This window comes from Bubalus bubalis, chromosome 10, assembly GCF_019923935.1.
Source record: "Bubalus bubalis isolate 160015118507 breed Murrah chromosome 10, NDDB_SH_1, whole genome shotgun sequence".
Taxonomy (NCBI): domain Eukaryota; kingdom Metazoa; phylum Chordata; class Mammalia; order Artiodactyla; family Bovidae; genus Bubalus; species Bubalus bubalis.
Window position 1 is genome coordinate 43,981,745 of NC_059166.1, and position 15,505 is coordinate 43,997,249.

The 15,505-nt window shown below is 42.4% G+C and overlaps 1 protein-coding gene across 7 annotated transcripts in view; it reads right to left on the minus strand.

The window, feature by feature from the left end:
• The window catches only part of BACH2 (BTB domain and CNC homolog 2), a 391,493-nt gene that overhangs the window by 77,589 nt on the left and 298,399 nt on the right, over nt 1-15,505 (minus strand). For all 7 annotated transcript variants that reach the window (XM_044924298.2, XM_006055353.4, XM_044924299.2 and 4 more), the window contains one exon: nt 9,754-10,008. In XM_044924298.2, coding sequence (XP_044780233.2) covers nt 9,754-10,008 — 255 coding nt within the window. The remainder of the gene's footprint in view (nt 1-9,753; nt 10,009-15,505) is intronic.

Here is a 15,505-nt window from a genome sequence, read left to right on the forward strand (position 1 = left end):
AAAGAGAAGAGTTTTAAAATGAATAGATACACTGGAAACTACTTCTACAAAATTTAATTCAAACAACCTTACTGTCAAAGGTTTTATAAATGGACCTATTTTAAAATGTTGATGACCGTTTTCATCCTACATTATACAGGAGGAAATAGGTATAGTCAAAGAAAGTCTTAAAACTGGCTTTGAAATCAGGTCACTTAAAAATAATTCTTAGACAGGTCTTAGTTTTTTGTCTACTTAACTCCTTCTACTATGCCAAAAGAGGAATACATCTCTGCTTAAAGTTCTTTAAATAGGACTTACTGGCCTCAGGATTTAGAAAATGTAAGAGGTTTGGAAATAGCTTATCTATTTCAGTTTTAAAATTAGCTATTGCTGTGGCTATTTTCACCCCAGATTTCCTTCCCTCTGTGGCAGTGCCACTAAGCAGCCTTCAGAGATGGAATCACAATAGTATTAGCACCCCATTTTGTGGCTTTGCTTTTATTGTACCCCCATCGGAGACAGAGGCCCAGATTTCAGGGCTGGAAGTCACCTCTGTGTAACTATAAATATGTTCTGCCTTCAGGCAGTTCAAAATTATCAGCATGATTCTAGGACTTGAAAACTTCTTACTTGCCAGCAAGTAGTTACCTGGGATATTTTGACTTATTATTTATTCGCTTTTTTTTTCATCTGCTGCCAAGTCTCACTAATGCAACTTGGAAAATTGCACTACAGCTTTTAATGAGGACCCTGAGGTAAGAGTCATTTCATCAGAGAAGGTTGTGCTTTCCTTCTAGGGGAATAATAACACCTACTGTCTATATAGCACCATCCTTCCAAGAAGTTTAACTTATCACATTTCATTAATCTGAAGAGCAGACTTGAAAGGCAAACTATTGCCCAGTATTGTTATTCCCTGCATATGCAGGGAGTAACATGGACATTGAGGTCATTAAATGAAAATAATTTTTTTCAAGATACTTCTGAAATGGTTATAGAGTAGTGATCTACATTTTCTACAAGCTGTCTGTGTTCTAGGTTATCAAATAGCCCAGGGGTTCTACAGCTCTTGAGCTGTCATCTGTGAACTCTCGTAAGACCATCTCCAAAAGGTCAGGGAGGATTTACAAAGAGAAGAGAAGTGAGCTCACGTCTCTTCTGAAGCCGAATGATTCTCTCCTTTCCAGACCAATCTGCCTCCCGTCTCCCTGGTTTTTCCCTACCTCTCAACCCAAACATCTTGCCTCTCTTTCTGACTTACAGGATTTTTTTTCCTCTCCCTCCCGTAGGAGCCTAGAAAAATTCAAAGACCATCAACTTGTCGCTTAGGCTAGGTAGCCAGGGATCATCCAGTTCAACTCCATCAATTTTTGAAGGATGAACCTTGCTAAGTTGAGTATTCCCACTTGCTCAGGAGATCCTACCCCCTTTCAAGTCCTCAAGAGCAATTCTTTTAGGGACTAGTCTTGTGTCTCCCATATCAGCAAGTTTTCTCTCTCTTTTGGAACTTTCCCATCCACCCAAGTATGAGTCAGGATGAGCTCTGCTGTGCAAACACACACACACTAAGTCTTAATGCCTTAACATACAAGTTAATTCCTCATTCATGTCACAGTCCAATTTGAGTCAGATGGCTCTCCTCCAACAGTGACTCAAGAATCTAGGTTGTGGTTCCACCACCTAGGAGTTCTCTGACACCAGTTCAATGGATACAATTGAAGAGCTCAGGCTTACTCTTAACTGCCTCAGGCTAGAAGTGGCATGTGACTTCCTCTCACCTTTTACTGGCTGGATCTAGTTACCCAGCACGCCTGACTGTGAATGTGGTCTTCTTGTGTGCGCAGGAAAGAGGAAAATTGGATATGAGTGAATATTGATCATCTTTATCTTCAGGGGCAAGTGTGCTGGAATTTCTCCTTACTGAAAACAAAAGCCCAAAGAAAACCTCTTGTGACTCTATTTCCCTCGTTTCTGGCTTACCTCTCTACTCGCTTTAAATCAAAGGCTTAAAAAAATGTAGCCTATGTGAGCTTCTTCAAATACTTTTCTTCTTCTTTCTAGAACAGAACCCAACTGGTTTTTGCTCCTATTGCTTTCCCAAGTGCTCAACGAAATCATGAATGGCTTCCAAATTACTGGATGGTCAATTTTCAACCTTCACCTTAGCTCACTATTAACTTCATCTGACATAGTTGATCACTCTCTCCACCTTGAAATACTTTGACACACTACACTTTTTTTTTTTTTTTTTTGCTTTTCTATTTCAATAGCTGCTTTTTATTGGTTTACCCTATCGCCTCCTCTTTTTCTCTCTGACCTCTTAGTTCTGGAAAGTCTCAAGAATTGATCCTTAGACCACTCTCTCTCTCTCTTTTTTTTTTTCCTATCTATACTTACTCATTTGGCATTTGTATGTGGTCTTGGTACTTTCAATATCCCCAATACTCTGGTATTAAAATTCTATCTCCAGGCTAGATTTCTCCCATGAATCTCAGTCATGTATATCCTTACTGGGTAGCAGACAACTCTGAAAGGGCTTCCCTGGTGGCTCAGATGGTAAAGAATCTGCTTGCAATGCAAGAGATCCGGGTTAGATCCTTGGGTAGGGAAGATCCTGTGAATAAGGAAATGGCAACCCACTCCAGTATTCTTGCCTGGAGAATCCCATGGACAGAGGAGCCTGGCGGGCTACAATCCATGAGGTCTCAAAGAATAGGACATGTGTATGTCCTTACTGTGTAGCAGACAACTTTACCTAGATGTTAATAGGCTTCTCAGACCTAATATGTACAAAACAGAACTCCTAATCCTGCCCCACCCGCACCATCTGAAACCTATTTCCTTCAGGCTTTCACCAATCCCAGGTAACGGCAACTTCATCCTCCCAACGGTCTACCCAAACCGTGGAGTTATCCTTAACTCTTTCTCTTTCAGCTTGTATTTAATCTACAGAATAATCCCATAAGCTCTACCTTCAAAATATTACCAGAGGGACTTCCCTGGTGGTCCAGTGGTTAGGACCCCATGCTTCTACTGCATGGGACCGAGGTTTGATCCCTGGTCAGAGACAGAAGATCCCTCAAGCTGCACAGCCAAACAAACAGATGTTTGCAAACTTAAAAAAAAAATATTACCAGAATCTAACACTGATCACCACTCCACTGCTATCGCCTGGGCCTGGGCTTTCATGTCAGGCCTGGTTTGCTGCCTCAGCATCTTCAATGCTTTCCTTGCTATGCCCTTGTCCTCTTTCAATTTATCCTCACCCAGCAGTCAGAGTTATCTTTTCCTGTGAAACCCTCCACTGGCCTCCCAGCGCATCCCAAGGAAAGGTAATGCGTCCTGCTTGTCTCTGATTCTTCTCTGCTGTGCCACCTTCCACGTACCCTTTGTTCACGTTGCTGCTGCTGCTGCTAAGTCGCTTCAGTCGTGTTCGACTCTGCGCGACCCCATAGACGGCAGCCCACCAGGCTCCCCCGTCCCTGGGATTCTCCAGGCAAGAACACTGGAGTGGGTTGTCATTTCCCTCTCTAACACATGAAAGTGAAAAGTGAAAGTGAAGTCGCTCAGTCATGTCTGACTCTTAGCGACCCCATGGACTGCAGCCTACCAGGCTCCTCCATCCATGGGGTTTTCCAGGCAAGAGTACTGGAGTGGGGTGCCATTGTGTTGCTGCTGTGTGTCAAACAGGCCAGGCCGTTCTAGCCCCAGGGCCTCTTCCTTGCCATTCCTTCCGCCTGGATCACTCTTCCTCCACGTCAGCACGGCTGTCTCCCTCACCTTTTTCAGGCGTTTATACAAAAATCACCCCCCAGGGACTTCCCTGGTGGTCCAGTGGTTAAGAATCCACCTTCCAAGGCAGTAGACACAGGTTTGATTTCTGGTCAGAGAAGGTCCCACATGCCTCGCAGTGACTAAGCCCAGGGCGCCACAACTGAGAGAGAAGTGTTAGCATCGCAGCTAAGATCCCACGTGCTCCCACGAACTGCAACTAAGACCCAATGCAGCCAAATATAAAATAAATAAATACATTTAAAAAAAGTCATCCTCCAATCAGGCCACCCTATTTAGAATGGCAATATCTGAACCCTGATGATCCTTAACCCCCTTTCCCTGTTTTATTTTCCTCGGTGGCATCTAACAAAGTCCATGTTGTATTTATTTATTTTCTCTCTCTCCTTCTCCCCCCCTGGAATATCAGCTCTGTTGTGTTCACTAGGTTCATCCAGCACCTAGAACGCTGGCTCCTGGTACAGCCTTTGATTTACATTTATAGGATGAATGAATAAATGAATGAATGAGTGAGGAAACAGAAGCTCAAGGAGGTTGACTGGCCTGCTCAAGACCCCATGTGCAGTTAGTGCCAACGTCCTGCTTGTGGTTTTCCCAGCCCCTCACAGTTGATGCTCCTCAGTTCCTAAAATTGGCCTACTCTACTTGAGAGTTTCGTCTAGGCGATAGATGAGGGGACGCCAAAGGGCTGGCTCTGTGCTTCGGGGTGGGGGAGTGCGTTGCGTTTCTTGGTCAGGCCACGTTCCAGAGACCTCCCCGACCCCCGCAAGAATCACTCTCGGGCTCAGAACGCTGTGGGCATCCTCTGCTCATCCAGCACAGAGCACTTTCTGTAGTATGACATCCTGAAAGCACTGTCCAAAGATAATCATGCCTGTCTTATTGCTTCTTTAAAAAACTGGGCCTAAGCCATTCCAGGAACATTAAGGGCTTTCATCACTGCTAAAAACTTTCAGACAAGACGATTCCATCATTTCCCTGCTGGCCTCTGGGCCCAGCAGCACTACACAGGGACATTCTTTCCTGCACCCTGTGGTGGAGACTTCATAACAAATGCCATTTTTTTCAGAACCCTTTTGGGTCAGTTTTCCCTATTATTTAGCACTACCAAAACAAGATCTGTCACAAAACATTGGGAGGGAGAGAGAAAGTGAAAGATACAGGAAAAGCAAAAGATAGAGACAGTGAGTGAGCAGAAGTCTGAAATATATTGACACTTATGAAAACCTAAGGTCCGCCTGAAGGGGCCATACGTACGTCCATCTACCCTACAGCCATTCCCTGGGTGAACCTTCCCCTTCTCTGGAGAGAGAGAACCCGGGAAACAAGCCCAGAGAAAGGGACCAGAGCCTTGGCAATAACCTCTCTCCATCCTGTTTGTTTGTTTATTGATGGCAAATGAGAACTGGATATATTTAAGGTATACAATGTGATGTTTTGATATATGTGTACACTGTGAAATGATTACCACTAAAAGCAAATGAACGAATCTGTCACCTCCCATAGCTATCTTTTATTTTTGGGTGTGTGGTGAGAACTCTTGAGATCTACTCTCTTGGTGAATTTTAAGTATACTATATACTATTATTAGCTACAGCCACCATGCTGTACATTAGGTCTCTAGAACTTATTCATCTTATAACTGAAAGTTTGTACCCTTTGATCAGTATCTCTCCTTTGGCCCTACCCCTCAGCTTCTGGTAACCACCGTTTTATTCTGTTACTATGAGTTTGACTTTTTTCCTTAGATGCCACAAATAAATGAGAATATGCAATATTTGTCTTTCTCGGTCTGGCTTATTTCACTTAATATAATGTCCTTCATGTTTATCCATGTTGCCACAAACATCAGGATTTCCTTTTTTTTTTTTTTAAGGCTAGATAATATTCTCTTGTGTGTATGTATGTGTGTATTTACATACAGGCCTCATCTTCTTTATCCATCATCTGTTGACAGACACTCAGGTTGCTTCCAGATTTTGGCTGTTGTGAATCATGCTACAGTGAACATGGGAGTGCACATAGCTCTTGGAGATCGTGATTTCATTTCCTTTGGATATAGACTCAGAAGTGGGACTGCTGGATTGCATGGTAGTTCTACTATTTTTAACTTTTTGAGGCACCTCCATACTATTTTCCACAATGGCTCTACTAATTTACATTCCCACGACAGTGCACAAAGGTTTCCCTTTCTCCACATCCTTGCCAACATAGCAAGAACGGCCTAGCCATGCTTGGCCCATCAACCACTTTCTCTTCATCTCTTAACTCGAAACATGCTTACTATTATACATCAGATGATCTGTTTCGTTGTTGAATGAAAGCACTAAGGACAACGCCTTATCCCCTAGTCTTTGCTAACACACATTCCTGGATGTGCTTTGCAATGAGGAGCCAACACTCAAGTCACACAAATCCTAGGGGCTATCTGTCATTCCATTTTAGGGGAGGGGAAAAAAAGGAAGACCGTTTCTTGACTCTTTGACTTCCAGGAGGCCCCTTTCAGTTGAGAGACTACACTGGTCCTGTGGTGGGCTCAATTCTGCAGGTAATGGTGCTGCCCGTCAGGGGTCAGGGTTTGGGGCTAGAATTGCGCAAGTGGACAGCAGCTGCAGGCCGGAGCCGGGTCTGGCCTAAGCCGACTAAGCAGGGCAGTGGGAGGGGTAGCAGTTTGTAACTGGAGATTTCCTAGCCAAAGATGGAGCTTTTGGATTTGGCCATGCTGGTCCATGAGGAGCTCAGTGGCTGGCCGGCCGAGAGCACAGAAGTGAGCCGAGTGAGAACAAGGCTGGGACAAGGGCCAGAAGGTGACCTGACCATGATGGATTATGATGAAGATTTCCAAGGAGCTAATGAAATGCTTTTTCTTACATCATAGGAACCAAATGCCAGTGAGTTCCAGGCAGCTACTTTTCAAGGTAGTGTTTGTGATGTTTATTCACCACTTAATTCAAATTCTATGAAGTCATCCACTGAGCTAAGTAGGACAATGATCTTTGAGCCTGCAAGGACCTTGCAGTGTCCACACAGCAAGGAGAGAAAACAATGCCCGGTGCTTGGGGCCACAGGAGGGGCTCTGAGCAGAGGAACAGGCTTTGGAAGGGGGTCTCAGAAAAAAATTGCAGACCCATAAAGGAAAATGCCATGAGGGTTTGCTCGCATGCCCATCAGCGAGATGCTTAGAGCTGGGTTACTGACAACATGAATTCACATATCATAGGAAGGAAAAAAAAAAAACGTTTAGTTATATCTGAAGGTTTCAGGCGCATAAATAACCAGAACGTTTTAATGATTTGGAAATGCAGATGACACAGGGGCAGAAATCATTTCACACGACTAGAAAGAAGAAAATCAGCGTTTAGCAGATTCTCACTTAACTGGAACACAAACAACCAAAAAGTTCCAACAGCAGATTTCTGTGTGACATCTCTTCAGTGTGCCTGACCACAGTGCCCAGTGCCAAGGAAATAAGTGATCATCAGGGATTTGATCTAAAAGAAACTTTTAGGTTAGGTTTTACTGCCTTGGCATTGTATTATGATACATAATTTAAGGACTTCAGAATTTTAGGGGTTTTTACAGGTAAGAACTGGGGCTCAGAGAGGTTAAGGGACTAGATGAGGATTACAGAGCTTACTGGGATAGGGGGAGGCCAGGGCTTATAAGGGACAGGGTCCAGGGAGTTTTAAGATGTGGTCAGCAGTCATGGAAGAGGGACTAAATTATGTAAATTATGGTTTTCATTTGTAAATATATTTTAAAATCTAACTTTTTAAAAGCAGTTGAAAACATAAATGAGGTGGTTCTCAAACAGATACAGATAGTAAATTAACTGTAAACTCCACCCTCTCCCCAAAACCATTCTGGATAAGTGGGATTCTTGTTAGATATTTTCAGAGAATTCTAGAGCGAAAGTAAATTCAAAAGGCATTCTTGACACCTGCCCCTCTAGAGACGAAGAAAGAGTCTTACATTTGATGAAGTCCTACCAGTTTAAATGGAGACTTTTATATTTATCCTATCACCTCATGATGGATTAAGTAGCTGCCCATTAACACAGACGAGGACAGTCCAGCTCAGGATCACTAGTCACCAGGCAGCCGCCTCTCCTTGGCCTTCACTTGGCACATAAACGTCCCTCCCGACCCCAGCCCCGATTACAGGACCTTCAGCTGATTGCCTCTTTGGCATCTTGTATTGGCACGTTTTTAGTTATCCTCTTGCCAGCAGTGTGAGTAATGGGGCCTTTCACATGGGTACATAACAAAGAATATTCATGTGAAACTGCTATGTCACCCTCACTTTGCCGGCTGGCCACTCTCCTGCTTTAGGTCCACTCCCCAGACATTGCTTAACAGGGGACTGGATCTGGTGATCCCTCTGACTCCCTGTCTATTTTGGGTTTTTTTGGGGGGTGGGGTATAGAGCGACTTTTAAAAGTTGAAGAACAGTTGATTTAAATTGTTTCAGGTGTATAACAAAGTGTTTCAGGTTTATATATAGGAATATATATGTATCTATATTCTTTATCAGATTCTTTTCCATTATAGTTTATTATAAAATATTGAATCTAGCTCCCTGTGCAAATAATGTTGTCTTAAAGTCTATTTTGACTAGTATCAATAAAGCTCCCCTAGCTTCCTTGCTGTTTATCTATTTTATATTTTGTATATAGTAGTGTGTATGTTTGTTTCTTAGTTTGAACTTGAATGCCTTTCTGCAGAGCAGCTGCTTGCCTCACCATTGCCTACTTCTTATATAATGAAAGTGAAAGTCATTCAGTCGTGTCCAACTCTTTGTAACCCTAGTCCATGGAATTCTCCAGGCCAGAATACTGGAGTGGGTAGCTGTTCCCTTCAACAGGGGATCTTCCCAACCCAGGGATCAAACCCAGGTCTCCCACATTGCAGGCAGATTCTTTACTGTCTGAGCCACAAGGGAAGCCCACTTTTTATATACAACCTGCTTTATTCATTTATATGATTTCTAGGCCTCCGGAGGCACTGGATTTATGACCTCTGGGACTTAAAGCTAGTACCACCCATCATTCCCTCAGGGTGACTGGGTCCTTGGTGTCTCCTAGGAGCGCTGTGAAGAGCTGCTCTGTGGATCATGGCACAACTCTGGGACTCTCTTTGTGCACGGATGTGAGCTGTGCAGGGCACAGCCTGTGCAACTGTCAGTGGCCCCAGTGTTGGTGGTGCATAGGAAACGATTCTGGCCTGAACACAACGCCTAGGGCTGCTCAGTGTTACTCTTAGTCCCACAAAAATGAAGAGGAGTCAGGATGATGGAAGAAGAGAAACAGCATATGCAGTTCAAAGGGGTGACCAATTTAATGGTCTGTCAGCATGAAGCCCATCTTTTGAGTGCTGGCAGCCCAAACTAGTCAATTGAGTATCATCTCTGGACAGAGCAAGTACATCTACTAGTGTCCCCAAGGTACAGAAGTGACTGGATTCCCCAAAGTAATTAAGAAACCTGAGTAGGGTATTTTCAACAATGGTAAGAAAAGCAGTTTACACTTCTTAGAATCTTACTATATTAACTGTGAAAACGACTGCTTGCTTTTACTTTGCCCCCTGGGCAAGGAAGGTGCTGTGAATGCTTTCATTCTTTTACTCTCAAGGGAAGTCGAGTGTTCCTTCAACCATTTGAAAGAGAAAAATCATAGCAACAGTCCCAGTGATTCAGATCCCACATCTAGGATTGTACTAAACTTCGGTCAAACGACTCAAAACCCGAAGAGTAAGTGAACTAGAAACTATGAGAGGCTGCGAGCCACAGGTGAGGTTCAGATTCACGCTTCCGAGACCTGAAATGCATCAAATAGAAACCGGCTCAGCCACAAACCTAACATGTGGGTAACTTGATCATCAACCCGCGAGCGGGGATGTGGCACTGCGCCCACCTTCCAGGTCCACCTCCCAGTCAACAGGCCTCTATTAGGAACCACACGAACAAACCAAAGTACTGTACCTCCTCGGGCAAGCTGACCACCAAATCATTTTTCGTCTGTCCGACCAGCGCCTGCCAGAAGTATTCACTGCATGCGGCCAGCACAGCTCGGTGGGCCCGGAACTCCTTTCTTTCCACGATCAGGGTCACGTCACAGAGAATATCCTTTTTGCGCTGGTCATTGAGGCCCAGGAGGATGTTGGTGCAGTGGACTGTGGACTCATACACATACATGGGGGAGTCAGGCTTCTCATCCACAGACATGCCGTTCACACCCTGAAAGAGAGCAAGCCAGCCTGGGTCATCACGGCTCCCTGAGTCAGAGAGACGGTGAGAAAGGATGCTGACCTCCTGTGAACCACTACCCTGATGGAGCCAGGCTAAAAGGCGCAGAACTGCCTGTTAGCATCTTAGGCTCAGCACCGTGAACTCATAAAACATCTGGAAAGTTGTGTTCTATGGCTGACTTTTCTCCTTTCCCCTTACTGCGTCTTTTTAAACCTCAATGGAAACAAAGCCAGGTCTTTTAATGGAACACCCCAAACACTCAAAACACATACCCACTTTAAAACTTGGTAGTTTTGATTTTGTTCGTGGACTGAAAGGGAACTTTCACACATGCTCAGTCCCAGTGCAAGTATTAACTGAGCTTTGTGTTAAGAGGAAATGAATCATTCAGAAGTATTGGCAATGCTGCCTTGATGAAGCAAGTGTTTAAGTTTCTGGGCTGAAATTTGGCCAAGACGCCAAGAGGTTAAACATCTAATCACAATGCATAATTTAACATGGGAACTAAACGGACTGTGTATGATGGAGTGGATGTAGCCACTTATCTATCACAATTGCCCTCCACCACTTTAGACAACGCACAGCTACCATAATGCTGCTACTGTCACGAAAGGCTCTTGAGAAGAAGTGGAAGTGTGCTGTCATTACTCCAGCAGACTGCATGTACACTCTCTCCAAGGAAATACAGTATATCACATTAGCAGAAAAAAAAAGATACATTCAACAGTGAAGACTACTTGTACAAAGGGGTTCTTTGCTTTAAAAAGTGTCCACTGACAAATTAAAAAAATCTCATTAATTTACCTAACAGTTGTGCTAGTGGTAAAGAACCCACCAGCCAATGCAGGAGACATAAGAGATGTAGGTTTGATCCCTGGGGTCAGGAAGATCCCCTAAAGCAGGAAATGGCAACTCACTCCAGTATTCCTGCCTGGAAAATCCCATGGACAGCGGAGCCTGGCAGGCTACAGTCCATGGGGTCACAAGAGTCAGACATGACTGAAGTGACTTAGCATGCAACAGTTTTCCAGTCATGTTTACACCAGTATGAATTTCAATAGGGAGTCTTACTTTCTTTTTGGCTTTATTCTTATTTATTTCATTAAAAAAAAAATTTAAACAATTTTTTGGCGGTATTGCCTGGCATTCGGGATCTTAGTTCCTTGACCAGGGATTGAACCCATGTTCCCTGCAGTGGAAGCATGGAGCCTTAACTATAAGACTGCCAGAGAAGGCAGAAGGCCTTCTTATTGATTTTTTAAGGAGTTTTAACACACCATAAAATTGCATAGCCTAGAGCATGCAATCTTGACATATTCTGGCAGATACTCACAACTGTGAAACAATACTAAGTCACTTCAGTTGTGTCCAACTCTCTGCGACCCTATGGACTGTAGACCGCCAGGCTTCTGTGTCCATGGGATTCTCCAGGCAAGAATACTGGAGTGGGTTGCCATTTCCTTCTCCAGGGGATCTTCCCCACCCAGGGGTGGAACCTGTGTCTCTTATGTCTCCTGCACTGGCAGGTGGGTTCCTTACCACTAGTGCCACCTGGGAAGTCCAAAAATGTATTCTCCAAAAACAGTAGTCCCTTGGTATCCACTGGAATTGACTCCAGGACTGCCCACAAATACCAAAATCCATGGATTTTGAAACCATAATCACAATCAATACACTGAACATATTCTTCACCACCAAGTCTCTTTACATCCCTTAATAATCTCTCCCTTGCACTCCTCCATTCACCTACTGATGGATATTTGGGTATTTCCAGCTTTGGGTTGTTATAAATAAAGCTCCTTTGGATTAGTGTATAAATCTCTGTATGAATGTAAGCTTTCATTTCTCTCATGTAAACACCTAGAGATAGAATTGATGGATCATTTGGTATGTGTAAGTCTAACTTATCAAGAAACAGCCCCTGTTTTATAAAGCCGCTATGCCATTTTACATTTTCAATGGCAATGGATGAGCGTTCACTTCTTTCCCATCCTTGCCACCATGTGGTATGGTCAGCCTTTCTAAGTTTGGTAGTTATAATAGGTGCATTGTGGCATCTCTCAGTGATTTCAGTTTGCTTTTCTCCAGTGACTGAAGACATTGAGAATCTTTCATGTGCTTATTTGTCATCTATCCATTTTCTCAGTAGAGCATTTAATCTCAGAGTCGCGGGTTCATGTCCCACGTTGAGTGATGTGTTGGGGCTTCCCTGGTGGCTCAGATGGTACTGTTTGCAGTGCAGGAGACCCGAGTTTGATCCCTGAGTCAGTAAGATCCTCTTGAGAAGGAAATGGCAGCCAGTCCAGTTCTCGTGCCTGGAGAATCCCATGGACAGAGGAGCCTGGTAGGCTTATAGTCCATGAGGTCGCAGAGTCGGGTACGACCAAGCGACTAACACTTCCACTTTCATACCTTTTCTCTGGAGAGATGCTTTGCCCATTTTATACTGGGTTGTTTCCTTATTACTGAGTTTTGAACATTCTTTATAAAAGTTCTTAATAAAAGTCTATCAAGTATGTGATTTGCAAATGTTTTCTCCAAGTCTGTAGCTTGTCGTTTTATTCTCTTATCAATGTCTTTCAAAAAGCAGAAAGTCTTCATTTGATGAAGTCCAGTGGGCAATTTTTTCTTTAATGGAGCATGCTTTTGGTGTCATATCTAAAAACCCCTTTGCACAAACCAAGGTCACATCTTTTGTCAGATTTACAACTAGATATTAATATTTTTAATACAATTAGCAATGGTTTTGTTTTTAACTTACATTTCTGATTTTTCATTGTGAGTATATAGATACATAAATTATTTTTGCATATTCATGTTGTATCCTGCAGCTTTGTATAACTTGCTTATCAGTTCCCATAGACATTTCAGGGCCTAGAGTTTTAATTATAAATTCAATTTAAAAACTATTGTCAAATTTATTGGCATAAAGTTACACATGCTGCTGCTGCTGCTGCTAAGTCGCTTCAGTCATGTTTGACTCTGTGTGACCCCATAGATAGCAGCCCACCAGGCTCCCCCGTCCCTGGGATTCTCCAGGCCAGAACACTGGAGTGGGTTGCCATTTCCTTCTCCAATGCATGAAAGTGAAAAGTGAATGTGAAGTCGCTTAGTCATGTCCAACTCTTAGCGACCCTATGGACTGCAGCCTACTGGGCTCCTCCGTCCATGGGCTTTTCCAGGCAAGAGTACTGGAGTGGGGTGCCATTGCCTTCTCCGAAAGTTACACATAATATTTCCTTATTTTCCTTTAATATCAGTAAAATCTGTACCAATGGCACCTCTCACCCTCTAGATACTAGAAATTTGTGTCATTTTTTTTTCCTGATCACTTTGGCTCAAGGTTTATCAATTTTATTGATATTCTCAAAGAACAAGCTTTTGCTTAAGTTGATTACTTTCTGTTTTCTATTATACTGAATTCTGCTCTCATTATTATATCCTTTCTTGTGCTTACTTTGGGTTTAATTTGCTCTTCTTTACCAGTCTCCTAAGGTGGAAGTTGAATTCATTGATCTGAGATCTTTCATCTTTTCTAATGAAAGCTATACATTTCACTCTAGATACTTTAGCAGCACCTCACAAATTTTGAAATGTTGAGCTTTTATTTTCCTTCAGTTCAAAATACTTTCTAATTTTCATTTTGATTTCTTCCTTGATGCATATATTATTTGGAAATACATCAACAGTGAGTTCCCTACATACAAATGAGTTCCGTTTCAAGAGCATGTTCATAAGTCCAATTTGTTCTTAAGTTCAACAAAGTTAGCCAAGGTACACAACTAACACAGTCGGTTATAGGGTACTGCACTGCAATAGATTTATAGTACTTTTCACACAAATAACACATAAAACACAAACAGACAAAAAAGCCTGCTGGGAGAGAAGGAACCAGAAACCCAGCCTCTGCTCACACAGGTTTCAAGTGAGGAAGATCTGATAGGCTAGACCATGGTATCCTGGATGAAATGGAGGGAACAAGACCCCTGAAGAGAAGTTATTGTTAGGAAATGGAGAATTCAAACCTAGAGGGACATTTTAGCATAATATGTGGAGCTGATGCCACCAGTTCCTCTAGTCCTATGTATCTTAGCCCAGAGGTTTGTTCTAGGAACCATGGCTGAGCAAGGGGATATACACTAAACAAATATGTCACCTGGGAACCCAATGTGGAGTTCCACTGAGGTCTGAGTGGGGCTGACTGCTATATGGCAGGATTGGACAAGGGTTCACCTACCAGGCAGGAACAGTCATCAATAGTGATGAAGTCAAGGCAGCACGTGGATTCTCAGATTCTAGTTCATGTGTAAGATGGTCTCTTTCTGCAGATGACATACTATACATAGAAAACCCTAAAGATGCCACCAGAAAACTACCAGAACTCATCAATTAATACAGTAAAGTTACAGGATACAAAATTAATATACAGAAACCTGTTGCATTTCTGTACACTAACAATGAAAAATCAGAACAAGAAATTAAGGAAACAATCTCATTTACTATTGCATCAAAAATAAAAAAATAGGAATAAACCTACCCAAGGAGGTAAAAGACGTGTAATGGGAAAACTGTAAGATACTGATGGAGGATTTCTCTGGTGGTCCAGGGGCTAACTCCATGCTCCCAATGCAGGGGGCCTGGCTTAGATCCCTGATCAGGGAGCTACATCTCACATGTTGCAGCTAAGAGTTCGCGTGCCTCAACTAACGATTCAGTACAGCCAAATAGATAAATAAACTAAGTATTTTTTAAAAGATACTGACAGAAGAAACAGAAGATGACAGAAATAGCTGGAAAGCTATACTGTGTTCTAGGACTGGAATAATTAGTACTGTTAAAATGACCATACTACCCAAGGCAATCTACAGATTCAATGCAATTCCTATAAAATACCAAGGGGATTTTTCACAGATCTAAAGTATAATTTAAAAAATTTTATGGAAACACTAAAGACTATGAATTACCACAACAATCTTGAGAAAGGACACAACTGGAGGCATCATGCTCCCTAGCTTCAGACTATAGTAAAAGCTAAAGTAATCAAAACAGTATGATCTTGGCACAAAAAACAGACACATAGATCAATGGAACAGTATAAAGAGCTCAGAAATAAACTCACACATTTATGGCCAATTAATCTATGATAAAGGAGGCAAGAATATACAATGGAGAAAAGACAGTCTCTTCATTCAGTAACTGGTGCTGGGGAAACTAGAAAGAATGATATTAAAATGTCACTCTTTATAAAATTAATGTCACATCATATATAAAAATAAACTCAAAATGGATTAAGGACACAAATTTAAGAACATAAAAATCCTAGAAGAATACACAAGCAGAACACTCTTTGATATAAATTCTGGCAATAGTTTTTGGATCTGTCTCATAAAGCAAAGGAAATAAAAACAAAAATAAACAAATGGGATCTAATTAGACTTAAATGTTTTTGCACAGCAAAGGAAACCATAAAAAAAAACCAAAAAGA